At 55.8% G+C, this 25,736-nt stretch overlaps 7 protein-coding genes across 7 annotated transcripts in view; 4 read left to right on the top strand and 3 right to left on the bottom strand.

Moving 5' to 3' along the window:
• Window positions 1-7,162: 7,162 nt before the first annotated feature.
• On the top strand, window positions 7,163-8,618 carry MONBRDRAFT_30500 (uncharacterized protein; the record flags this gene model as incomplete). The annotated part of the gene is made up of 5 exons (XM_001750946.1): window positions 7,163-7,472; window positions 7,732-7,808; window positions 7,912-7,982; window positions 8,291-8,349; window positions 8,461-8,618. 5 exons carry the CDS (start codon window positions 7,163-7,165, stop codon window positions 8,616-8,618), a joined length of 675 nt encoding a protein of 224 aa, XP_001750998.1.
• A 277-nt stretch (window positions 8,619-8,895) lies between these two features.
• Window positions 8,896-10,756, bottom strand: MONBRDRAFT_30499 (uncharacterized protein; the record flags this gene model as incomplete). The annotated part of the gene is made up of 8 exons (XM_001750932.1): window positions 8,896-9,060; window positions 9,171-9,260; window positions 9,403-9,464; window positions 9,655-9,817; window positions 9,976-10,067; window positions 10,164-10,349; window positions 10,427-10,555; window positions 10,675-10,756. The coding sequence occupies 8 exons, from the start codon at window positions 10,754-10,756 to the stop codon at window positions 8,896-8,898; spliced, it is 969 nt and encodes a 322-aa protein (XP_001750984.1).
• Window positions 10,757-12,116: 1,360 nt separating this feature from the next.
• Window positions 12,117-13,674, top strand: MONBRDRAFT_13045 (uncharacterized protein; the record flags this gene model as incomplete). Its single annotated transcript, XM_001750945.1, has 2 exons — window positions 12,117-12,717; window positions 12,842-13,674. 2 exons carry the CDS (start codon window positions 12,117-12,119, stop codon window positions 13,672-13,674), a joined length of 1,434 nt encoding a protein of 477 aa, XP_001750997.1.
• A 165-nt stretch (window positions 13,675-13,839) lies between these two features.
• MONBRDRAFT_34791 (uncharacterized protein) lies at window positions 13,840-17,582 on the bottom strand (the record flags this gene model as incomplete). Its single annotated transcript, XM_001750931.1, has 8 exons — window positions 13,840-14,333; window positions 14,451-14,890; window positions 14,971-15,065; window positions 15,183-15,324; window positions 15,439-15,502; window positions 15,580-16,690; window positions 16,832-16,933; window positions 17,085-17,582. 8 exons carry the CDS (start codon window positions 17,580-17,582, stop codon window positions 14,008-14,010), a joined length of 2,778 nt encoding a protein of 925 aa, XP_001750983.1. The 3' UTR covers window positions 13,840-14,007.
• A 624-nt stretch (window positions 17,583-18,206) lies between these two features.
• Window positions 18,207-20,348, top strand: MONBRDRAFT_34790 (uncharacterized protein; the record flags this gene model as incomplete). The annotated part of the gene is made up of 8 exons (XM_001750944.1): window positions 18,207-18,357; window positions 18,452-18,521; window positions 18,671-18,838; window positions 18,969-19,315; window positions 19,430-19,622; window positions 19,762-19,864; window positions 19,952-20,005; window positions 20,110-20,348. The coding sequence occupies exons 1-8, from the start codon at window positions 18,269-18,271 to the stop codon at window positions 20,346-20,348; spliced, it is 1,263 nt and encodes a 420-aa protein (XP_001750996.1). The 5' UTR covers window positions 18,207-18,268.
• Window positions 20,349-21,161: 813 nt separating this feature from the next.
• Window positions 21,162-23,246, bottom strand: MONBRDRAFT_30495 (uncharacterized protein; the record flags this gene model as incomplete). Its single annotated transcript, XM_001750930.1, has 1 exon — window positions 21,162-23,246. The coding sequence occupies one exon, from the start codon at window positions 23,244-23,246 to the stop codon at window positions 21,162-21,164; it is 2,085 nt and encodes a 694-aa protein (XP_001750982.1).
• Window positions 23,247-24,957: 1,711 nt separating this feature from the next.
• MONBRDRAFT_13041 (uncharacterized protein) overlaps window positions 24,958-25,736 on the top strand; it is a gene marked incomplete at both ends in the record, with an annotated part of 995 nt that continues 216 nt past the window's right edge. Inside the window, 2 exons of the mRNA XM_001750943.1 lie at window positions 24,958-25,337; window positions 25,466-25,601. Of these exons, the coding sequence (XP_001750995.1) occupies window positions 24,958-25,337; window positions 25,466-25,601 (516 nt within the window). The remainder of the gene's footprint in view (window positions 25,338-25,465; window positions 25,602-25,736) is intronic.

Here is a 25,736-nt window from a genome sequence, read left to right as displayed (position 1 = left end):
GGGAGGGTAACAAAAAGTCTGGGGAGGTGCGTGCATAGAAGATGTAAAACCGCTCAAAGTGAAGTGGAACGGGGCAGTAACTCACCGTCAACAGGCCCTCCGGGCAGTCATCACAGGTAGAGCACACACGGTTAGAAGTGCTCGTCGGCGCTACCGCCTGATACTCATTCATTGCGTCACACGCGGTCAACGGAACACATCTACCCACCGGATTGCGGCGTGGACACCAACGCTATGAGTGCCGTTTTACCTGCAGCTTCTTTGGCTGGTGCGATCACGCCTCGAGGCGACAATCCCGTCCGAGAGAAATGACACGAGAGGCGGCAGTACGGAAATACTCACTGGCGATCGGTGCTTGCCGTACAGCCTCGTGTTTCGAAAGAGGTGCTGTTACATGCACGGCAGGCTTGGCACTGTGTATCACTTGTGCTTGTGGCTTCGGCCACAATAAAGCTACTGGCCCCACATGTTGTCACATTCTGGCAACTGCCGAGCATGGAAGGGTTGAGCGAATTTGGTGAGTGCCAAACAAATCTCTTGCCAGATGCACATGTCTTGACAACGCAGCAAGCGCAACAATTCTGCTGCAGCAGGACATCTTGATCTCACATGCGGTCCGTTGTCGCCGTGTGGGATACGGCCTCAAACTCCGATAATGCACAGCGGGTTAAATTGGCGCAAGCTAAGGTCAAGGCACCCCAAAGCGACAGTATACAGGAAAGAGATTGAGTGTGGCAATTTGTCGTTAATGAGATGCAAGTCGACAACCAAACAACCCCAAGCCTCGGCACCAAAGACGAAATAACGCGCTTCTGTTGTTGATTGTCTCGCACGGCAGACCCTATCCCGTCTTGATCTGACATGCTTTGATGGCTCCCTGACATGTTCGCAAAAACATACCTCGGTCAGAAATACTTGTGGCCGGGATGATCTCAAATTGACTGCCTGAGCATTGAGTCAGACTCTGACAAACACGATCTATGGATAGGCACATGTCAGGCATCGACCATTTGAAGAGTGAGGCAAGGTCGGCAAGGGTACGCCGATCGCGACGCTTCAGAACAACAATGCATCGTAAAAGAAACGGAGATATCAAAAGTGAACGCCCCGACGCACCTGTGGTTTGTGTCGGCGCCGACGTTTGGTATTGGCTTGCACTGCACATCGTGAGCGTGTCGCAAAGACGATCAGACGTCGGTGTCGATGCAGCGATCTGGTATTCGTCCGAAGCGCATGCATCACGCACGACAGCGCACTCGCGCTGGGAGGACAGAGTGGGGGCCACGGTTTCATACTCTTGACCGTCGATGCAGGCGACAAGTGAGGTACAGACTGCATCTGAGGTAGAAGTGGGGAATGATGAGTAATATGAAGTGGCTGTATCACAGCTTGTGACATTCGCACAGGCGCGGTCAGAGGTCGGTGTTGGCGCGGATGTTTGGTATTGGTACAGGGTACAAGATGACAGGGGCTGACAGGCGCGATCGGAGGAGACTGTCGGGGGAGCCTCTTCAAATGACGTGGCAGAGCACTCGGAGATGGGCTCGCAGGTTCGGTCTGACGTGGTCGTAGGCGCAGCTGACGCGTACTCGTTCGCCACACAGCTCGTCAGGGGCAGGCACACTCGATCACTCGTTGGTGTGGGTGACTGGCTCGCATATTCGGCACCTGGTTCGCACGTGCGGACTGCGACGCATTGCTCGTGAAGAGTCACGTTCTCTCCAGTCAGTAACAAAAATTCGTCGACACCGTCGCATTGCAGGCCGGTCACTTCCACGTCTGCCAGCAGGTCGGGCTCGGCGACTTGCATGTCTTGTAGGATGGTGGGCCCATCGGCGGCGCCATTGCGAATAGCCATGGCTTGCGTTTCGGGTGCTTCCACCGTGTACTCTACGTTAGTGCTACCCAAGGTCAGGCGCACAATCGTCACGGTACCGGCAGGCAGGCTGTATCCAGCGCGAAGGGCTACAGCATTGCGTACAGACGCCTGAAAAAGAGTTTGCGGAAAGTCGGCAGGAGTGATGTTTGTAAAGCGCAAGGCGAGCTGTAGCGTGACCTTGGGCGCGCACACGCGATCCGATGTGCGGGAGGGTGGGACAGACTCGAGTTGCCCTTGAGGGCAGGCCGACCAGGGCGTGCACACGGTGTCCGAGGTCAGGGTGGCAGCCGAGGAAGCCCATTCGCCAGCGTCGCAAGCGCTGACCATCGTGCAGACACGGTCTGTCTCATACACGTGCGTCGGCGTGGGTGCTTCTGGTAGTTGCGGAGGCTGACTTTCGTAGGTGGTGCCAAGCACGCAATTGGTAAGACTGGCACAGGTGCGATCCGTGGTGGCGGTGGGCGAGGCAACGAGATATTCCGTCGCTGTGCAATTGCGCCTCGCCTCGCAGACAATATCAGAGGTGGGAGTAGCTGGAGCGGTTCGATATTGATGACTACCACACCCTGATGACACGTTCTGACAGCGGCGATCGGTGGTGGCGGTGGGAGCAGCGACCTGAAATTGCTGGCTTTGGCAGATTGTCAGCTGCGCGCACACGCGATCAGTGCTCGCGGTGGCGTCTGCATACTGAAACTGGCCCGTTTGGCATTCGGTCACCATACGACAAAGAGCATCAGAGGTTGGCGTAGCTGCCGTTGCCTCGTAGCGTTCCCGCAGGATCGGGTTGCCATCGGGATCCACATCGGCGATTGGCTGACTGCAGTCGGCAATGGGCAGACAGACCCGATCGGTGGTGGCCGTGGGGGCACGTCGCTCATACTGTGTTTCGCGGCACTCGCGCAAACTCTGGCAAGCACGGTCCGTGGTAGAGGTTGGTGCGTTGATCTGGAATTGGGTGCTGGAACACGTGCTCAAAGTTTGACAGCGGCGGTTGGACGTGGCAGTGGGGGCCGCTTGTTGGTACTGGGTGGCTGCACAAGCTGTGACCGTCCGACAAACGGTGTTTGCGGTGGGAGTTGCGGCCATGGCCATATATTCGCGACTTGGCACTTGGCGAATGGGACATTGGCTCTGTGTGGCATAAACGTTGCAGGGGGCGTTCTCGGTGGCTGCGAGACACACGTTGGAGCTGGGGTCATACTGACAGGGAGCTGGACAGTGATCGGCGCCTGCCCCAGAAAATTCGCGACAAGGTAAGGCACCTTCCTCATAACACAGGCTCTTGCCGCTGTGGTACGAGCAGTATCCAGTTGCGAGACAGGAGTCTTGCTGAAGACTGTAGCGCTGGCACGGGACCAGACTTCCCGCGCGCTGGCAGTAGCCAACGCTGGCAACCCATTCACAGATGCCGTTGGCAAAACTGGTGCAAGACTGGCTATTGTAATTGTCTGGACAGGTCTTCTGACGACAAGCGTACGACGCCGGGTCATAGGTGCAAATCGATGCCCCGACACACTGATCGCGCGGCAAAAAGGGGCAGGGGTCGGTTGCTGTTGAGGGAATTGCCTGGCTCTTGATATCGCAGTGCCCATTTGCGAACTCACATCTGTCATGCGCATGCACACACGCACGCAATGAAGTCAAGCCGGCGAAAATATGAGTTGGCCCAAGTCAGTCAGTCCATGGACAGAGCTGCCACGCATGGTCGGGTCAAGCACGCATGCGGACACAAAGGACCTACCGCGTTGTCGGACATGTTGCAGCAGACGCAAAGGCGCCGCAGGGTGTTTGGCTGCTGGCAGGCCAGCATCGAGCGCTGGCGCTCGCGTTGGCATCCCAGCGGCAGCGTCCAGCACAGTCAGCCGCGCTTCGACACTGACGGTTCGTGGTTGTGGTGCAAGCCGCCACCTCATATAAGCCTATAGAAAAATGCAAAAAAAAAAAAAGAAGAAGAAGAAGAAGAAGAAGCAAACAGCAAAAAGCAAACAGCAAAAAGCAAAAAGCAAAAAGCAAAAACAGCAAAAAGCAAACAGCAAAAAGCAAACAGCAAAAAGCAAACAGCAAAAAGCAAAAAGCAAAAAGCAAAAACAGCAACATGAGCAAAAGGGGCAGAAGAAAGGGGCAAAAGAAGCCATGCAAGACGGCACTAACGCGTACTCGCACAAACACCAACACCCAAAACAACAACGCACCTTCTTCGCAGGTTGAGCAGGTTCGGCAAACGCGATCGCGCGCCTGTTGCGGGGCTTGATACTGAAACTGGTCAGCTCCGCAAACTGTGAGGTTGGTACAAATTACGTTACTGGTGGCCGTTGCGGCTGAAGATTCGTATTGATGGACGGCACATGCTCCCACTCGAGCACAACGGCGATCAGTCGTCGGAGTGGGTGCCACCAGCTGATAGAAACCCGATCCACAGGCAGTGGTGGCCCGGCACACCCGATCCGTAGAAGCAGTGCATGTCGCAACCTGGTACTGATCAGCCGCACAAGTGGTACAAGCTGTGACGAGTGTTGAACGGCAACAGGTGAGTTGGATCGACCACCAACGCATGGCTTTGCAGCTGGAGAACACGGAAAGGAACCGAGGATCTTTTCAGGGCTTTGTCGAGTCTTTTTTGGGCAGAGGCGGAAGGACTAACCGGTACAGCGCATGTCTGCGGTGGGGGTGCACGGCGCTTCGCGAAACTCGCCCGGCTCACATGCAATGCGGCAGCTCACACACTCAGTATCAGTCGTTTCGTTGCAGGCCTGAAGAATAAACTGGTCGGTCGCACACTCCGAGCAGGGGGCGCATAGGCGATTGGACGAGCTCGTGCAGGGCTCAACCTGAAGACACGTGTGTTTGCACAAAGTTTACGTGAGTCGACGCTGAGAAGGTCGCCATGCGCTTGAGGCTCCATTAAATGTCATGCAAACGGGGAGGGGGCGTGCAAAAGGTTACCTCAAAGGCCGAAATTCCGTCGCAACGAGGGTGACATGCGGCACAAGCCCGGTCTGTTGTGAGGGTACAGGGTTGTAGTTGGTACTCGGCAGTGGAGCAGGAGAGACAGGCAGAACACTCGCGATCGGTGGTTGGGGTGGGCCCGTCGCTTTCATAGGTGAAACCTACATAAGTTGATTGGCATAAGGAAGGGGCGGCGGGAGAACAGGTTGAGCACAAGTTTTCTGAGCCCAAGATTTAGCCGCTACCGGCCGCGGCGTGCAAGTTATAATAATAATGGGCCACTAATTACCTTGTGCGCAGCTGGACACGTCTGAGCACACACGGTTGGTTGAAAAGGTGGCTGGCGTCGATTCAAACTCGACCTCAACATTTTCATCGCAGACAGTGAGCGAGGCGCATGCACGGTCAGAGGTCCAGGTGGGCGCCACTGCCTCATATTCGGGGTTGGGCAGTGCTGGAACAGAGGCCGAGGCCGGCAAGCAAAAGTAACCCCGACCCGGCAAGATACGCGGGGAAAAGCCATTGGAGCAGAGGGCGACGCAGGAGGTTGAGGTATCGTTGACCACCTGAAGAAAAGGTTTGGTGCTGGACGTGTTGCAGGCCAGGCATAGCCCGAGAGCGGTGCTTGAAATGGTAGCTGGCGTGTGGCTATCCTGACCCACGAGCTGCGTGGAGCAGGCCGTGCACTCCTGCTGAACGCATGCACATGGCTCGCGGGTTAAGACGTCCTGGCTTTCCAGGCAGACACCTGAGCACGGAGAGGTGATGTCCTGGCACTGACGGTCCGAGCTCAGGGTCGCAGCCGACGTTTCAAACTGATGATCGGTGCAAACGGTCAGGGTTTGACAGGTATTATCGGAGAGATCATCCCCAAATGCTGCGATATAGCCATTTGGTTGGCAGTCTGTATGCTCCTGACAGACAGTGTCCGAGGTGGCGGTGGCGCCCGCCTTGAGGAAGGTGTCTGCAGGACACACCGACGTCACGGGGCTGCATACGCGCTGGGAACTGCTGGTGGGGGCCAGCTGCTCGTACTCGAGTTCCAGGGGCTGCGCGGGGACGGCCTGCGTGCCATTGCGCAAGCAAACGCGACCGACCGATGCAGTGCCGGCCGGTGTGGTACCCGATGGGCAGGATGCACGGCAGATGCCCTCGTAGAGGTATTGACTAGCGCCACAGAGCTGACACTCGACCACGTCAGCGTTGGCATCAAACAGGCATGTCTAGAAAAGGTGAGAAGACGACGTGAATGGACAGGGAGTGTGACAAGACCAAGCCGGCGCGAGCAGAGCAGAAGCGCATGCATGCCATCAAACCTGACAGGTGGCGCTTTGGCACGAGCATTCGGGGTCGCTGCTGCCTGTACATTGTGTCACACAGCTGATGACATTGACGCACTGTTCGACATTCACGTCAAAATACTGATCATCAGCACAGGCAGGTGCACAAACGACCGCGCCGTCTTGTTGTGCCGACTCATACTGCCCAGCAGAGAGACGCGCAAGCAAACGGTAAGGCAAGGCTGCATGAGGTGTGCGAGGGAAGGATTGCGGTTCGGCCAGGTGTACTGTTCCAAGAAAAGAAAAGAAAAAAAAACCTGATTCATAATGCGCAAGCTGCGGGGCGGCAGAGCCACAAGACTGACCTCGAACGATCCTGGATTGCAATCAAGCGCAAAAGCCATGGCGGCAAGCTGGCTTAGAATAATGGCATGCAGAATGCCGCCAAAGGCTGAGGTTTGACGGCCTGTACACAACATCATGACGCTATCTGCTCAAATGAGACCAGAGGCGGGGCGACCGCGGCGGCCGCGGCGCTCGCGGCGGTCGGGAGAGGGTTGAAACTTGACAAGGGTTTCCCGACGAAAAGAAACTGTATATGCTCGAGGCAGCTTGAAGAGATGAAGATGGCTGATCGTATGGCGGTCTATGGTACGGGTCGTCGGTACGTGTGCTGAGCGCAGCCTCAAGGACGAGAGGGGAAGGGGACGATTTGAAACGGCGAGGGATGGGCGCAAACCGGTTGCCGGGAGTAGACATGGTCAACGAGACATACTATGTTGGTTTTGGGCACTTACGCCTGCCACACTGTGCAGACCACCTCTCGACCGGCGAGCCGATGGGCAACTAGTGCACGGCGGGCCACCAAAAGAGAGAAAAAAAAAACCACTCGGGCAAAGCTGGTACGGTTCGCTGGTCGAGCCGTTCGCGTTGAATGTCCCCGCCCCCCTTTCTTTCCCCCTTGTCGTGCTGTGTGCTGCTTTGTTCTTCAACGACAACGTCGTCAGATGCGAGAGCTGCACACAGTCTGTTCATCATAGCGATTGTTCTCATCATGCTTACATGCATGCAAAATCAATTTGGCTTGCAAGCCAAAATGAACACGACAAGTAAACCTTCACTGACTTCGCTTCCCGCATCTGCCCCCATCCTTTCTTCACCTTTTTTCACCTTGCACTCTCTCTCTCTTTCTCTCTCTCTCTCTTTCTCTCTCTCTCTCTTTCTCTCTCAACTCTCTCTTACTCTCTCTCTAAATCCCTCTTTAAATCTCTCTCTCATACTCTCTCTCACTCACTCTCTCTCTCGCTCTCTCTCTCTCTCACATTTCATTGAGAAGGTGGTCGCAGCAGCAGCAGCAGCAGGAGGTGAGCCGATGTGCGCGGCAATGAGTGGCAGAGAGCATCTGCTCTCCCCTCTCTTCGTATGACCTGAGCCTTGGGGACAGTGCTGGCGGGGCACCTTGGCAAGCAGTGTCATTGTCCTGCCTGCTCACACACACCCCTACCTCTCTCCTTCTGTTTCCCTTGGTTTTTCTCTCTGTTGTTCTCCTTCCATCCCTGCAATCGACGCACACTGTCCAACCTCAACGTGCTGTCCGGTGGCCCTGATGTTCGCGTCTAGCAGAGCCTGGCAGGGAGCTTGCATACTTGGCTTACTATCAATACACCTGCAAGATGACGACGTGCTTTGATCAAGTCAAGGTGAGCCCCACCGGTGCTAGACCACCTCTGTTCTCTGGTCCAGCTCGAGGTTGGCCATTCTCTTCCCATGTCCATGGCCTCTCCTCATTTCAAATTGCTATAGGGTGGCTTTGTGGTTGGTGGAGCTCTGGGCCTTGCAGCTGGTGGTGTTTATGGCACCCTGACCTGCATGAGGTTTGTTTTGTTTGTTGTTCTTTTTTCCTCCCTCTTCCCTCTTCCTTCTTCCCTCTTCCCCTCCTTCTTCCTTCTTCCTTCTCCCTTCTCCCTTCTCCCTTCTTCCTTCTTCCTTCTTCCCTCTCCCGCCTTTCGTCCATCCGCTCGTCGTTCTTCCTCTTCTTTCTCCTCCTCCTCCTCCTCCTCCTCCTCCTCTTCAGGGCAGCTCGCTTTGTGCTGCCCGACTGGCCTGCTTTTGCCCTCTTCATCATTGGCCTCCTTTGAAAGCACAACTCACGGTGCTTGCTTGGTCCTTGTTGACGCGACAGTGCTGGCTACCGCGGCCGCAAGTTGCTGCGCGGCACGGCCCTCCAGATGCTAACCTTTGGTGCGTGGCCTTTTTCATTTAAACCGCATGCACTTTGCCTGCCCTGGCCGCTGCCCCCATGTTGCCAGTCTTATGGTAACCCATTCTCATCCCTCATTGGCCCTGAAACAGGCGCCACCTTTGGTTTCTTTCTGGCTGTCGGCACGGGCATCCGTTGCGAGGAGGCGACTCCAGCGCAACCTCTTCCACTCGCGCTGCAGCACCGTCGTGCTCCAGTTGCCGGTTCCATCTCGACAGTCAACCCCTTCGCCTCAGCCGTGCAACAATAATTGGATTCTCAAACTGACATATACATGCCTCATCCCCCGAGGCCACGTGCATCAGCCGACCACATGATGGTCGCCATGATAGTCACCTAGGCCAAGACCTGGCAAAGGTCAACACGCCCGCTTCTTTCTTATCATAAAACCTGCAACCCTCTGCCTGGCTTGACATGGCGCAGGATGGAGCACTCTTTTGCCCCTACGCTGGGCCTCCTTCAGATGGTTTGGCTTCCAAAGCAAGAGAGGAAGGCGGATGCACATGGATTGTGGATTTAATAGTACATTAGTGGGAAGCACATGCCTTTGAGACTTCGTTGAGCACGTCGGTCAGCGTGATGACACCGCAGACCCGGACTTGGTCGTTGAGAACGTAGAGGCGACGCAGGCGATTTTCAGCCAGCATGCTAATGACCTTGCTCAGCTTGGTGTAGCCATGGCACACGCCCGACTACGCATTCACAACAATGAAAATGAGTGCCATGCTTGAGAAGCACAGTCAAAGAGAACAAACGGCCGGGCCTTGACGGGCGTTCTCTTCAATCAGGGGCCAAGTCGTACCAAGTGGCTGCTGTTGCGATCCTTGAGCTTACGCTCCAAGAACTCCTCTGTTGTCATGAGGAGGCGCATAACACCGTTCATATCCAGACCCTACATGGCCCCAATCAAGCGAGTGGATAAGGGTGGGGGTGAGGGTTACGGGGGAGAGTTTTCACCGTTGGCTTTCTTTTTTCTATCCGCATTGAGGAAGGACCAGCAATAATAAAAAAAGGGAATGATGACGGCAACATACGCGCAGGTCTTGCTCGCCGAGATCGGAAACAAACTTGCCAGCCTCGTCCACCACGGCAACGGCTTTGTTGTGTTTACCAAACATGAAAAATAAGCAGAGGAGGAAAAGATGTAATACAAAGCAATGCGTGCACATGTTCATAACAGACCGCGTCAACACGCGTAAGGTTTGCACCCGGATCCATGTTTGCAACGGTGCATGCAAGCCCCCCTCCCCTCCAATGCAAATGCAAAACGTTGGTCGAGAACATACCACTCAGCTGCTGGTCAAACATGGTGTGGAAGGCGTCGGCAGTGATGGTCTTGGTGGTGACCGTGACCACGGGTCCGTGCGCGTAGCCGAGTTCCCGCACCGTCATGTCACCAAGCTTTCCCAGCTTGTCCGAGTGCTTGTGCAGGAAGGCAATAATATCCGACTAGAAGCCAAGATGGCAGATGGGATGGAGATGGGATGGCAGCCCCGGCACGGGGAAAGGGGCCAGGTTTGTGAGATCAACGGCAAGTTGGTAGTTCACATCAACAGCGCACACGGCTCGCTGCCATGTTGGACATGCGTTTGTCGGGTGATACTTACCATCGTGAGCATGTTGGTAATTTCACCGCGAGTGTTGAAAAGGGCAATGCGATGGTGCACCTCATGCTGCACGTTGGGGTGTCGGCTCGAGCCTACGAGCAGCGATGCAGGGTCAATGAGACGAGGTCAGGGCGAGTAGCCATGCTAAAGTTCAAAATGAGCTGACGATCGGGCAGGTTGGGCTGTACCGTGGCCCAGGAAAGAGTCGTTGATAATCTCCAGGAGAGAGTCATTGCTGCTGCCACGATACTTGAGGTCCACGTCGTGGCCGGTGATGGTGATGGCCGTGCGGTCGAGGCATTCAGGGGCTTGTTGCTCCAGCTTGATCCATTTATCCAGGGGCCGGGCTTCGGCCTCGACATGGTCGATGACATCTACGGTAAACCGGCAGGAAAGACATGAGCAGCTAGTATTGAGCACCGGCGAGTCACAGGCTGAGTCAATGACGCACCGCGGATGATGGTGTAAAGGATGGAGCGGACGTCAATGAGGCCCATGTAGGTATCGCTGCTCTCGTCCTCGGCAGCCAAGACCTCGACGGGGGCTGACAGAATGTCGCGCTCCGCAAACTCCTGCAGCACTGCAAACCGGAAAACCATTGGGCCAACAGCAGGCAAAGGGACATCAGTCCGGATCGACCGGGGTCAAACGCGCGCGTGCAAGGACGCAAGGATGGGAGAGCAAACGAGGCGGCCGCACCATTGATGAGCTTGGTGTTGTGGGTCACGGTGAAAACCGATTTCTTGGCCTTGAGCAGGTCCTGCACATGGGCACTCTCCATTAACTTGACCAGAGGCTGCACAGTCACCGCACCTTGATGAGCTGTGGCGAACAGTCTGGCCACAACCGGCCTCGTCGCGTGTGATGGTGGCGGGGTCTCTGGGCATGACTACGCAACGGCTTGACCTACATCGGCTTGCTCTTTGTGCTGGCGCTTGGCCCTAGTCTCTGCCATGCTTGCGGTAGGTGTATGGACCTTTTCCAAATGGGGTCGCTTCTCCCGTGGTGAGAACTGTCAGCCCAGGATCAAGAAGGGGTCAGTGCCACTGGCCCACACGCACACAAACAAACGCACACTGTGACCGGGCACGGACACACCTTGGCGGTATAAATGGCTTGCCAAATTGCTTCTCTGGACAGCAGCGGTGTGACAGCAAAAGACCAGGTCCACCACTCGAGCAGACGGGCACAGCAACAGCAGTCTGAAGACGTCCTCGAGGGGCCAGGGCGAGCTGGGGAAGAAACTGAGCGAGTCACTGACCCCAGCGTGTGAGTCGTGGGCAAGGGCTCCACGACAAGGTCGACTTGTTGCTGCTATTCTTTGAGATATTGCAGTTTTCATATGTATATCTCCGATAGTTCTAGTAATGTTTACACAGGTTTATGCCGATGGCAAGATGCGCTGGTGATTGCATACCGCCCACGACACTTGAGGTGAGTGGTAAAGTATTTTACTTTTCACTTTTGTTTCGGAAAGCGTGCATGCTTGCAGATTTGTGGCGGGTGTTGTGGCACTGCACCCTCTGCATGAGAGGCCACAAGGGCAGCTCTTGCGTCCGCTGCAATGACAAGCCCGTCTCGTCACGCCTTGTTGTTCAGCGCAGGGTCAAGCTTGACTCGTCCTTTGCCACATGAAGAAAATGGCCAGCTGTTAACGTGCGAGTCACTTGAATCTTTTTCCTCTCTCTGTCAAGCCTCCATCTCCCCGAGGTGGCGTTTTCAAAAAAATCAAGAGAACGAGGCTTGGAAGCCGGCGTGTCATTCTGAACCTCTCCCTTCCCCTCCTCGCCCGTGTGCGCGCTGAGACTGGGGTCCACTTGAAGTGACTTGACTTGACACCAGGACCACGTCTGCGCGCACGCACACTTGCCAGATCAAATAAGGACCACCCGCTCCGCTGAACCACCACACTCCACCCGTCATCACCTCTGCACACACGCTCTCTCCTCTCTCTCCCTCATTCATTCTCTTCAAATTCTCTACAAGCGCCTGCAGTCTGTTTTCTCTTCTCCCGCTCTAAGCGGGGCCCAGAAGCCTTGCGCCGCACACCAAACATCGGCCCTGCTAGGACCTAGGCCAGAAGAATGGCAGGTCCCGCGGCCACTCGTGACCTGCGGCCTTGGCTAGCCGGTCTGGCTGCCATGGCCTTTTTGGCTCTGGTACTCTCGGCGCATCGTGCAAGTCAAGATCCCAACCCCAACCTGAGTAACAGTGCGACCCCACTTCGGCGTGTGGCCCTCGGCCTTGACGATACAGGCGACCTTCTCCCTGAGGCAGGGGGTGCCGTTGCACCACCACCACGCGTTGCCTTTGTTGACAAGCAGCACCACTATCATGACCCAGCCCTGGATGGTCCCTGGGCCGCTCGCCTCGATATTCGTCCCGAAACCTCGCTCTGTGCCGTCTCTGCGGCTGCCATGACCGAACCGCAGGCCCCACACCGTGTCGGACGAGCTCCCACACCGACAATCCACCTCCGCACTCGCTCAGTCTTTGAGGTCCTCGACGGCCGCGCGAACACGTGCGCCTCTCCATGGCGTGTCGACGCCGGCATCTGCTTTGTACGCTACCGAGCCACCCCAAACGAACAAGTGGCCTGCCTCCCTTCCTTTATCATTGTTGGAGCCATGAAAGCTGGTACAGCTGAAGCTCAGGGCTGGCTTGGCATCCACCCCAACCTTTACCGCTGGAAGGGTCTTGTCGACTCGGGAGCTGGCGAAGCCAAGTTCTTCAGCACTACCCGTACGTGCAGCTCTCTTGCCCACCCACCGCGCACTCTCACACTTGACCACGCCTCATCGCCCTCACCCAAGCATCATTTCTTCCAACCTCGCCATTGCCCGCTGCACTTGGTCCATGATCGCAGACAGCAAGGCACAGCTTGAGACCCGCTGGCAATCCGACTATTTGTGGCCCGGGTTTTCCTTACCCCAGCCTTCGGCCGCCCGAGACATGTACACGTTCGAAAAGACCCCGCGCTACATGGTGCTCGACGACCCCCATCTGATTCGCATGCACGAGATGCTGCCTTCACTCAAACTCGTGGCGCTTCTTCGTCACCCAAGCGCCCGCGCCTACAGCCACTTTCAGCACCGCTGCCGCCGCGGCACAGTCTTTCGCTGCCAGCGGCCCGGCCACCCGCTCCACAACCACGTCTTTGATGCTGGGGATTTACCCCAGTCCCTCGCAGCGCTGGCCCGACGCCTGGGCCAAAGCCTATCACCCCGCGACTTTGTTCGTGTGCCCCATCCCTGCACCCCTGCCCATTTTGAGGAGATCGTGACCACGTTTCCAAACGGAACACGATCCAACCGCATCCTGTACCAGGCCGCTGAGGGTGGCGCACTTCGCCGAGGCCATTACGCTATGCAGCTTCGCCGACTTTACCAGTACTATCGATCTGAGGACGTTCTGGTCCTTTTGACGGAAGAAATGTTCCAGGACTTTGTTGGCGCTGCGCACGAAATGCAGCGCTTCATGGGCCTTCCTTTCTTCAACTACACGCACCACACACATGTCAATGAGCGCGGGTTTACCGTGCTCAATGATCTTGCCTCTAAGACTGACAAAGCGGGCTATGAGCCCCTTGGCGATGCCTTTCGTGCTCGTCTTGATAACTTCTTTTTGCCCTGGAGCCGCCAACTTATTCCCATCGTGGGCCAGGCCCGGCTAGAGCGCTACTGGAAAATTCAACTCTGAGTCAATTCGAGGCGACGGCATGCCTCATTAGATACAGTCCGATGGGTTGCATGATGACGCGGCCGCACGAGCCTTGGGCCTGAGCTGAGCTCTACTATTACCCCTTGCATCCGCGCGCCATCTTGACAAATCTCCCATGTTTTGTGTTATGTCTTGTTTGTTTGTCACATCCATGTAAATTGATCCATTTTTTTTTCTTACCCTCTCAAGCTCTCATTATACAACAACAGTTGTTGGTGGAGTTTGAAGCCATCTGGGATGCACTGAAGCCGGGGTCAAGTCGTACGGGAGCCATCTGGACGCGTGCCGGTTTGTTTGGTCATACAAACTTTTTCATTTGCCAGAGCTGGGTTGAGGTGGCGGTGCCACCGTGTGGATGGAGTTGCTACCCACGTGTGTGTTGCCGCCGCCTCCGTGGAGCACCATCGTGGGCTCTGCACTGCGATCCGCGGTGCGTCCACGAGTGGGCTGAGGGGGTAAGGGCTTGCGATACGTCCTCCACTCGGGTTTCTCAGCCGGTGCCGTGTCCTCGAGCCCCTCTCGCAACAGCGAAAGGCAATGTTGATATGCTGCTTTGGTTTGCCGCGTCAAGTCCTTAAAGTTGAGACAGCCATGTGGGATATCCCCCAAGACACTCACGCAATGGCGTGCACCAACCGCTGCAGGTCACCGAGGAATATCAATGCCAACTGTGAGATAGCACGTTCAACGCTTAGCCATGGGCCAAGCCGTTACTTGCACCTCGGCACGGCCAAGTTGGCAAGGACAAGGCCCACCTTTAAGACGGCTTGCAAAGGCCAGGGTGTCATCAAGCAGAGGATCCATGGCCAAGCCAACCAAGTAGGTGACGGGAATCCGCGCTAGCAATGAGTCAGTGGCGCGGAAGGGCGACAAGAAGGGGTTGTCCTGCACTGATTTGTCCTGTTTACCAACGTAGCCAATCAAACATGTCTCCAACACACCCTGACTGAGCAAGCAATCAAAGGACGCAAGCATGCGGGAGCTGGACAAAGCCAGTTTGACGTTGAGTACGGGGTAAAAGGCATATATGGCATCTGGGGCGCGTGCACCCTCCACCAAACAACGGAGGGCCACCGACACGGCTAGGTTGCCACCGGCAGAGTCGCCGGCCACCAGGACCCGGTCTGCCGTGGTACCCAAGAGCGAGGCGTGCTCAAGTGCCCAGACGTAAGCGTAGAAGCACTCCTCTGCCGCCCTGTGATGCGGCATGGTGTGAGAAGTTGACGCAACAAGGATCACGATCACAGGACAACGACAAGCCCCACAAGGTCGAACCGAGGAAACTGGGCCTCGGGTGCCAAGCTGTAATCGACCGAGAGGATGGGCACGTCCAAATCGCGAGCCCAATTACGAAGATACACCTCGTGGCTCTAGCACAATCAATAGGCCGACGGCCGCCAAAAGCGTGAGGGTGGTGCACTGACGGCTTCTGGCTGAAAAGGCTACCGACCACGGTCGAGCGAGCTGCTGTGGATAATTGCACTCACCTTGGATGAATTACTGAGGAAGCCACCTCCGTGAAAGTGCACCAGCAAGCCTTTGGCAGGTGCGATGTTTGTATCCTCTACGACGGGGATGGCGTGCTTGGCTGCCCCCTTCTTGCTCGGCGTGGCCTGACCCGTGTACTTTCTGTGCACGCACAAAGAAAGCAGCGCAACGGGGTATCAAAGATTGGCACAGGACAAAAAAAAAATGGCAAGGTCAGCAGTGTCCACGATTTGCTGCAGCTGAACCATCACGTACTTGGCGCACAGCAGGCGCACTTGAATGGCACCAAAACGAGGAATTCCCTGAAAGGCTGATTCCTCTGCATATTGGTTCAACAAAGGTTGCCCGTGAGGAAGAGTGCGTCAAATCTGCAAAGCGCGACCGTCGGTGGCCCACCTGGAGGCTTGAAGGAGACGCTGGGGACGCGAGAGCCAACGTGAGCCTTGGTAAAAATGGAGACTGCGACATCGCCCACCTCGTCCGGCGAGGTCTCGGGCATGTCCTCCACATCGCGCGAGTCGAGAACAAGCGCGGGAAGGTCGTCGGCATCTGCCTTGGCCGTTGCATCCGATGCTGCGCCTGCCTGAGATGCTGCGGCGTCGGTGTCGCGCCGGTCCAGCTCGTTGGTCACGTCATGGTTCAGAACAGACTCCTCCTGGACGAGTTCACCGACGGTGTCGTCCTGTCGGGCCGCCGGCTGGGTTGAAGCCGTTTGAGCGGACGTGGGAGCTCCTGATATGGTGGCTGCGGCTTGTTGTCTTTTGGCAAGCTCAAACATTTGATAGAGGGTGCTCTCGAGTGCTTCCCGCTCAGCGGGAGAGATGGGCAGGCGGCGCAGCCGCTCACGAACGCGCTGTCCCACCTGATGCAGTTCGTGTGGGTCCATGGCAGCAAACAACTCGTGGTAGGCTCGACGCAGGAAGCTGGCGTAGTCGGGGGAAATTGGCTGCGTCTCACCATGCCGATGGCGGCATTCACCAAGGCGGCCAACGATGGGCGGGGAGATGATGAGGCGACCATCGGGTATGTCGTGGACGAGATTGGAACCGATGATGAAAAGAACCCGGTTGACGGCAATGGAGGGGAGGGCAATCTTGGACATGTTGCGAGCCAGGGTGGAATCGGTGAGGTTCCAAAAGGACTTGACAAACGCCGGATTGCGGCGGCGCATTTGCTCGACAAGGCGCTGGGCCTTGACCTCGGGGTCAAGGGCATATTTGACGGCCGACCAGGCCGAGGAGAGGCCCTTGACAAACTGGTTGTCCTCGGTGCTGTGGTACGCATCGGAGAATGAGGCCATGGCGGTGAGGATGGCTTTCATCAAGTGCTGGATGCCAGATTCGTAATGAAACCCCGCGCGAGCACCATAAAAGCAGGTGACATCCACGCTTTGGCCACAACGAAAAATGTGCTCGGCTGTAGCGTTGCCCTCGATTGTTACAAACTGCTCTCGAGCGGGCAGGATGGCCTGGAGCTCGAGAGTAAGCTCGAGCAAGACATTGAACTTCTAACTCAACAGGAGGGGTGGGGCGAATGCCATTGAGCGTTGCAAGATGCATGAGTATGGGAAAAGGCCGTAGCGGCCCAAAAGCGTCGGATGAAGAGGGCCGGGGTTGCAATTTCACCGACGCGACGAGCACGGGCTTACGCTGAGCATGCGCGCGCCAAAATCCTCAATCTGCTCGTAGACGGCGTCGAAACTGAGGAAGAAATACGACGAGCGCTCCTGTGCACAACGCGCCAGGGCTTCCTACACATGATCAATATCCGTATGAGCAACCTGCGCGCTGGGGAGTATCATGGTGTGGGAGGAGGATGTTGTTGTTGCTGTTGTAGTTGTCGCTTTTACTCTCCCACACTGTTTGGGCTGCATAGAGTGAGTCGGGGCAGGCGGGACGCACTTGAAGTTGGCGCAGGCACTTCCAGACCGACAGAAGAATAGAGCGGAATCCGTTGTGTTTAAATTCGGGATGGATGTCGTAGTCGCTCACGACGGCAGCAAGGCGGTAGCAGCGTGGCTCGAGCTCGACGAGTTCGCTGTGCGTGGCCTTGAGCGCATGGCAGATCTTATTCGTCCGAATCGGGTGCTGGGTGAAGTGATTGATGTTGTCGATGCAGCCTGAATTGACCAGAATGAACGCACGGCCCAGCCACGCGTGTTCTGTGGCTGCCCAGTCCTGTACGCCAACGGTACTGGGCAGGGACTTTGGAGCCTGTGATCGAGGCGGGGGCGTTGCTTCTGGTGCGGCGCCAGGCATCCGGGAGGCCGTGGGCGGTAACGGTAGCACAGAGGGTGAAAGCGGCTTGGCATCAGCAGGCGCTGAAGAAGATTCAGGAGCAGGCAGCTCGTGGCCCTCGGGCGACAAGGGCAGCACTTCCTCCTCTTCCTCCTGCAGCATGACGAATGATTGTGGACCCCAGTGTCAAGCCTCGAATGCAAGGCCAGCCAAACTCAGCTCAGCGTGCCTCGGCCACGCGTCAGCACAACCGCTTGCGAGAGGCAACCCCCTCAAACGCCAACTTCCATGCACACCTCGTCCCCTCCAACAAGATCAAAAGGCCCCGTCAGCAAGGACAGCCGCAGCCCCAGATGCGACCAGCAAGGGACAGCCGCGCCGCCGTCGAATTTTTTTTTTTTTTTTGTGTGTGTGGGTGGGTCTTGGAGGCGTCAGGTGATCAAAGTAAAATACTTTAATTACACGCAAGAAGGAACGGGCAATCGTGGCGATAAGTGAAATACTTTTTTAGTCGATCGTATGTGTGTAATTGTAGCATATAATGATGTTATTGTCGATTTTATAGTGTTCTTAACCTCAGCTTATGCTGTAATTTATCTGGAACGTGAAGTTGTTGACGTTTGATCCCCATCTATCTCACTCTCTCAAACTCTCTCACCACTGACACTCTCTCTCTCAAACTCTCTCTCAACTAAACTCGATCTCTCAAACTCTCTCTCTCAAACTCTCTCTTTCTCTCTTAAACTCTGTCTCTCACTCTCTCTCTCTCTCAAACTCTCTCTCACTCTCTCTCGCTGATCAGCCGAGGTGTTGGTTGCTTCAGTGAGCTGCAAGGAGGAGGCATCGCGATGGCTCGTGCGCTTGCCGTGTTGGGGCTCGTTGCCGTGCTGATGCCGGCACAGGCGCAGCTGCTTCCGCCCATCAGCTCTTTGCCCAGGTGCGAGGGGCGTTTGATGTCTTGGACACAGCTTGCTGCCACCACCGTCCTGAAATCGTGCCTCCCCCCTCCCCTCGCCACCCCTCCTCCGTAGGCTTTCGACGCGCGACGCAGAGCCCCGTGGACGCGCAGAGCGCAGCGCCACCAAGGTCAATGGGCAAGCGGTAAGGCGCATGGAGACGAACAACCAAACAGGGATCGGCAGAGTGTACCTGAGGTGGTCAGAACGCCAATGCCTGCGCTCACGAAAGCATTCTTCTTTTTTTTTTTTTTTTTTTTTTTTTTTTTTTTTTTTTTTTTTTTTAAACCTCAGCTCCTCGGCACCTTTGTGGCGGATTGTGAGGAGAACAACAGCTGGTTTGCGCCGGATGATGTCAAGGCCAAAAACCTCAACGTCAGCTCTGCCCAAACCCTCCGATACTATTACAACTCGACCTTTGTCAGCGATTGGACCGAGTATCTGGCCGCCAGCGACCCTACTGTAAGCACTGGTACTGCACCGCTTCTTTAGACTCTTGCCTTGCCGCGCCTCATGATCGACCTGGGCTTTTTTTTTTCTTTTTATGCGCTTTTTCCGACTCTTGCGCCTAAATCCCCTGGCTGGCATGCAGTGTCGACCAGACTACACAGATGTCTTTGCAAAGTACACGTTCAGCGGCACGTTTGCCAACAAGGGCACCAGCTCGGTCAACAGCAGCTTACAGCTGGCTGAATGGGATCACGATGTCTCTTCGTGGCTATTTCCCGCCACCGATGGTAGTTTGGTCAACTACATCTTGCAGGTCTTGAACCAAGAGTGTCGCTGCGGTAGTGACTGGGTCGCGGGACAGCAACGCACTATCGATGCTGATAAGGATTGCACTCCCGCGGAAATCGCCCAAACTGACGTCTTTTATCTCTGCCACATCGTGCTGGGCCACGTCGGTTATGGCACCTACACATGGGCCAATGAAGACACGTGAGCCATCCCCCAAGCTGCTCTCTTTCCTTTTTTTAATCGCAAAACAACGATCGGCTCGACGCTGCCCTGATGCTCTGTACTGGTATCGCAATCACCCGCACGCCTTTGCAGCTACTTGAGCTCGTACATTGGCTTTGACAAAACAGAGGCGTGGGCCCAAGACGTGGCTTCCCTTGAGCGTCACAAGCTGCCTTGTGAGTCCCCAGCTCTGCTCCAAAGAACTGACAACGTTTCAGCCGCTCACGGTGACTTTGCCCATGGACCCATAGCGGGAGGCAATCACGATGCCGGGGATTGCGATTATGTATGCCGCGCTTTGAGGAAGACTGCATGTTTGCTCTTGCGAGGCGCAAACAGACCTCACCGTGCTTGGGTTGCTCATCACCATTTCTTGCGGCTTGGCGGGGTGGCATGCTCGATCCTTTCCCCCTGCCTCGGAATAGGTGCGCTTCTCTGAGTGTGGCGCCGGTATCAATGACGCTATTTCACACTGCAAGGGCTGCGACGGTCTTGAATGTGATGGTTGCCTCTACCGCGAGCTGCCCGGTACGCCGTTGATGGACCAATGATTCCCAAGATGTCGACAATGCATTGACCTCGCCACTCAATATTGATACCGATGTAATATTTTAGAGGATGTCGATGCCACAGACTTTTCCGACTGCTGCCCGTGCTTCTACTTTTACGGTTTGTCAACCCGTGTGCCTTGCCTGTCTCTGCCGCTTTTTCCCCAAACAAACGTCGTACCATTCTTTAACGGTGATGCATGCATTCCTTTTTTCAGCTGAAAGGTATCAGCAACCGTGGATGGAGCTTGACTGCTAAGCAACACGTGTGGTGTGGCCACCCCACGCAGGGCTTGGGCCAGCCCCTTCCACTTGGCTTTGTTTTATTTTTGTATGTTTGGATCTCTGGTGTGTTTGTGATCGTGCGTTTTACCGAGCGAAAACAAGATGTGGGTCGTGTTGTCTCGTCACGTCCCCAGTCTCCAATTGACCCCTCGGCTGCTGAAGAAGGACCCACCCTTTGAGACAGCATGAGGGCAAACGCTTGCAAAATTGAAATCAACGATAATTTTGATGATTCAATTTGCATTGTGATTTAGCGCGTAGCGCCAAACACGCATTTCGCGTGTGCAAAAAAAAAAAAAAAAGATGATCACATCAGGGTTGATGGCCAGCATCATCCACCATCGTTATCCGAAAATGTCAATCCAGACCACGGCGCCGCGCAAAGCAATGTCACCCGGTGCAAGAGAAGAATAACAGCGAGTACCAAACCGGTAGCTCGAAAATCGAGCCCCGAACTGACGTGGCACTCACACGAAGAGCAAAGCCATTGACACAACCAAGACAACTACACACGTCGAGGACAAATCATACTCAGACAAGGCACGCAATCTGGCTATAGAGCTAAAATAGACCTGATTCAACATCAACCTTTCCTCATAACGGCACTGTGAAGTGGTGACGAAAACAAACAAACAACATACAAGGCTCGCGATGAACAAAAACAAGCAGACACCACCCGTCCACCCCCGGGTCGCAGACCCATTTGCGGATTTACGCAGGCTCGGGGCAGTGGTGAATCAGTCCATTTATGTCCACAAGTCGAGCTCAATAGTCCATTTCAAGCCGCGAATGAAGCGACAGGGGATGCACTGGAGTGTGGCCTCGTCAAAGACGCAATCACACGATGGAAGAGGCCCCGAATTGCAACAGCACTGATGGCGCGAGTTGGCCAACAAGCGACCCATGGTCACTGTTGAAGCGCAAGCAGAAAAATCAAGCGAAACAACGCAAGTCCTTGAGTGAGAAAAAAAAACATGCTAGCAGATAAACGGTCAGAACGGCAAGCAAAAGGGCTGGAGCATAACAGCGGTGGAAAGAAACAAACCGTAGATGTAAAGCTCAAGGTCGTTGTGCGGTTCAATGGCGAAGCGTTGCTTGAATTGCTTGAGGTGAGAAGAGTTGTGCTTGATGCAGGCGAGGCAGAGCGGCCATTTGGTATGCAAAATGCGTTTGCGCAGACACTGCTGGCAAATGCCCTGCTTGGTCTTGACGGCATTGTACTTCTCGCGGCGTTGAGCCAGGAGCTCCGGGGTGGTCATCATTTGCAGCTGACGCAGCTCTTGTAAAGCAGCGGCGAGTTTACGTGTGTATTGACTGAGGCGAGGCTTGAGGCTCTTCAAGGTCTTTTCGCGATCGGCCGAAGTCAAAAGACGGGGTCGAGGTCTAGCCTGCTGTTTGTCTTGTTGCTGTTGTTGCTGCTGCTGGAGAGCACTATTGGCCAGCGCCGTCACCATGTTTGCGCTACCACTCGACGGGTCGTGAGACAGGGTGGCTGATGCAGCTGGCAGGCTGACTGCGGGGATGAGCATCTGCTGCTGAAGCTGCGACGGCTGATGCTGAGCTTGTTGTTGTGCTTGTGGCATGTTCAGCATGTAGTGCTGTTGGGGTACCATGGCGCCGCTCATGGTCATATGCTGGGGCATGATACCCGATCCCATGTTCATCATGCCGGGTTGAGAATAAGCCATCATACCAGGGTGGTGCATCTGCATCATGCCAGGCATGGGGGCAAACATGGTATTAAACTGTTGTTGCTGCTGCTGCTGTTGGTGATGAGGGTGTGAATACGCCGAATACATTTGCATCTGATGCGGAGCCATGCCCGCAGCAAACGGCATGTTCATGGGTTGCATGTGCGTGTGCTGACCCCCCATCATGTTGGACTGCATCAGATGAGGTGCATGATAGGCTGAGGGAGCATGGCTGACCAGGCCTTGAGCCTGCATGGCCTGCGCCTGCATGGCCTGCACCTGCATGGCCTGTGCCTGCATGGCCTGTGCCTGCATGGCCTGTGCCTGCATGGCCTGTGCCTGCATGGCCTGTGCCTGTGCTTGATTGGCAGCCTGTTGTTGGAAGGGCATGTGGATGACGTGACTCGTCGTTGAAGCACCACCACTATGGGCGCGGGAGAGCGCATGTGCTTGGCTGGTAGGAGCCGCGTCTTGATTCGACTTGCTGGGGGTTGGGTTGAAACCTGAGGCATGCGTGGCGTGCGTTGCTTTCGCCTTGACGGGTGGGTTTTGCTCCTTGGTGCTTGGAGCGGTAGTCAACGAGTGATGCACGGGGTGGCGGCTTGACTCCCCTTCCGCCAAGCTGCTCGAGGAGGATGAGTCGCGGCTCTGCTGGTGGGCATGTTCATCGCGTTCACTGTCAACGCTCGAAGAAGAGCTGGCTTTGGACACGGCCACGACGGCTTGATGCCGCGAACTTGCAGTTGAGGGCTGAGGGGCTCGTGGCTGGGGCTGGGATGGGGTGATGTCCGAATTTGAAAAGGTGGGGTGAGGGGCGTTGGCGGCCTGTGGCTTAACAATGGGCACCGGTAAGCTGGGCGTGTGGGCGGTGCTGTTGGTGGCCGTGTTGTTGTGGCTGGTCGGGCTGTTGAGGCCATTGCTGTGGCCGTTGCTGCTTGTCACACTGTGATGCCTATTGTTGGGCTCGACAGCAGATGGCTCGCCTGTGCTGGGCAAATGGCCATGGTTTGGACTGTTTGCCTGGCTCTTGTCGTGGTCGAGCGCCTTGATGAGGGTCACGCTGGGGCGTGCTTGCGCGAGTTCTTTGTCGGCGGCGGTTTTGGCGAGAAGGGTCAAGTCCTCTAGAGTGGTGCTGGTTTGGCAGGTTTGCGTTCGAACCTCCTTTTTGGGTCGGCTGCTAGACTTGTGGCCTTTATGGCTTTTGTGAGCCTTGTGACTCTTTTGACTCTTGTGGCTCTTGTGGCTCTTGCTGACCCGGCCAGAATTGTACACCGTTGCGGAGATGCGTTGATTGTCAAGCTCTGATTCAGGTGATCGGGCCAACGCGGGACGTTGAGCCATAGGGGTACCCATGCTGCCCGCGTCTGAGGCCACGCGCTTGGCCATGATGCTGCAAGCCCCACCAGGCGAAAACAACCAACCGAGAAAATGAGGTGTACGAACGATGAATTGAAACCAGAAGATCAGACTCGGAAACGGAAATGGTGTCGCGCCGGCAAGAAATGGAGGAAGGAAGGCAGGAAGGAAGACATGATGCGCGCCAACCAAAAGGCTCTGTCGTACCTGGCGAGGGCGGTCGAGCGAGCGCGCTAATGTGGCGCAGGCCAGAAGTTGGGATACGCTCTTTACGCTCTTTCTGGATCGGGCTGTTTGATTGATGAGGCACCAAGCTCGCTTAGCCAAAACGCGTCGAGAAAGAGCCCCTTGGCGAGTGAAAGACTGGGACAACGTCTCAATCGCGGCTTGCGGTCAAGCGAAGAGATTCGAGCCTCGAGGGCCGACAAAAATGGTCGGCGACCAATGTAGACGGCAAGGAGGCGCAAGGCGCTCAAGTTCCCAAAGTGTGATGGTAAAAGTGAACGAGAGCAAGAGAGGGAGGGAGCGAGAGAGAGAGAGAAAGCGAAAGAGAGCGGGAGAGAGCCAAAGCGGAGAGAGGGGTACGGGGCACGGGGTACGGGGCACAGGCAGAGAGCAAGGGCATGGACGGTATACTCGGTCCAAGTGTAGCTGTTAAGGGAAAAATGAAGGTTTTGAGATGGTGAAGGGGTGGTGGTGGTGGTGGAAAGAGAGGGGGCTGGTTTAAAGCGTCAAGGTGGAGACGTTATGATATGGGGCAAGGGCTGCTCGACGACCGCGCTCGAGAGGGCAAAAACAGAGCACATATGGGAAGGCGGGGGGGATATGGATCAAGCCGCTGGTCGCGCGGCGCTGCCGTCTTGTACCCGTGTGTGTGTGTTGTGTGTGTGTGTGTGTCGCGGGACCGGGGAGGAGGTGTACGGAGGCAAGAGGGAGCCCCACTACCTCTCACCCTTTGGAAGGTGTGGTTAACAAAAAAAAAAATCTCGAAGAATGAGGATGCAGGCCGGATGTGAATCGTGAGGTGTCGTTGCCAGCGTCGAGGGGTTTTATGGGTGTGGGTGATGTGGGTTTGTGGGTGTGAGAACCTCGCTGTGTGGGTTTTGGGGGCTTCACTTCGCCTCGTGTTGTTGTGTTTGTGCAACCTCAACAGGTTCATATGATCTTTCAGATCAAGGGGATGTGAGGTTGATGCACGATGCCACGTACGGACAGACGGCGCTTCTCGCCTGTCTCCATGCCTGCTCGCTGGCTGCTCCTTCAAGCGAAGAATCAAGACTCGATCACAATTGGCCTCCTTCCTTCGATTGGTTAGGGTTAGGGTTAGGGTTAAACTCCTTCCGATACAGGTAAATCGTCGAAAAAACTACAACGTGCTCAGGACAAAGACACCAACAAAGAGGTGAAAAGCATCCCATCGCATCCCACCGACAACTTATTGTTACGTGTACTTTTAAAGTTGTGTACAGGGGGCAGGCATCACACGAGAGAGAGTAATGGGGGCTGTGGGAAGAAACCATGCAGAATTGTCGTCGTCCGGCTTTGCATTGCGCCTGCGAAGCAGAGGGAGCCCACACAAGTAGGGTAAATGTGGGTGTGGGTGAGCTGGGGGGTATGATTGCATGCTGCACGGATGCGACCCACGATTAGACCTCAGGATGCTGCATCACAACCACATGTGAAATCACAATAGATTTAAACGCGCAAATGAACGTCACAGCTATTCAAAAGCTGGGTGAGGATGCTCGTCATCATACGGATGCTCATCATCGTCGATCATGACATACACATCCCAAGCCCCACAGAGGTGTATCGACCCCTTTTCCCCCCTCCCGGCTCGCAGCACCTCTCACTGCTTTCGACACTGTGTGGGCCATTCTCATCCCTCACTGATTTCGCGTATCGTGTCGGCCGACCGGACGGACGGACGGACATCATGGCCGGCGGTGCCGCGGCGGTGAAGACGGTCCTGGCCTCGGCCCTGGTCTTGGTGCGATCCTTGCCGACCAGCCGTCGCTTCTTCGAGACGGGCCTCAACTTGCCGGTCCTGGCCTCCTCCGAAAATCAAGTCTTGCTCGATGCCGGCGCTACCCAGCTCGTCCTCCGTGAGGTGCCCATGGGGTAAGTCAAGGCATCAGCCCCTCGCTGTACCGGGAGAGCTGTGGTGGCAAACGGAGGGGCATGCTGCTGGTGGCCTGAATGTCGTACTTCTTGACCGCTTTGTGGTTCTCGCCTGATCAAACGCCAAGGCAAGAGGCTGTGTTGTCCAACGGCTATTCGCCCTTTCTCAACTTTGAAGTCGCCGACCTGGACACGACCATGTACAGCCTCCTCGAACTCGGTGCTCATCTCGATGGCCGCATCCTCTACGAAACGGATCACAAGGTGGGTCAACCCCGACACCGACTTGCAATGCGCCCGCTGCTTCTGCTGCTGCCGGACCGGGGCAACAGCAGGCCAACGCCCCTTCAGACCTCGACGCCTTGCCCCGCTATCACTCACACGCCAATCATCTACCCC

This window comes from Monosiga brevicollis, genomic scaffold (genome assembly GCF_000002865.3).
Source record: "Monosiga brevicollis MX1 MONBRscaffold_53 genomic scaffold, whole genome shotgun sequence".
NCBI lineage: Eukaryota > Choanoflagellata > Craspedida > Salpingoecidae > Monosiga > Monosiga brevicollis.
Note: the sequence above shows the minus strand (reverse complement) of the source record. Positions and strands in the feature narration are given on the sequence as shown.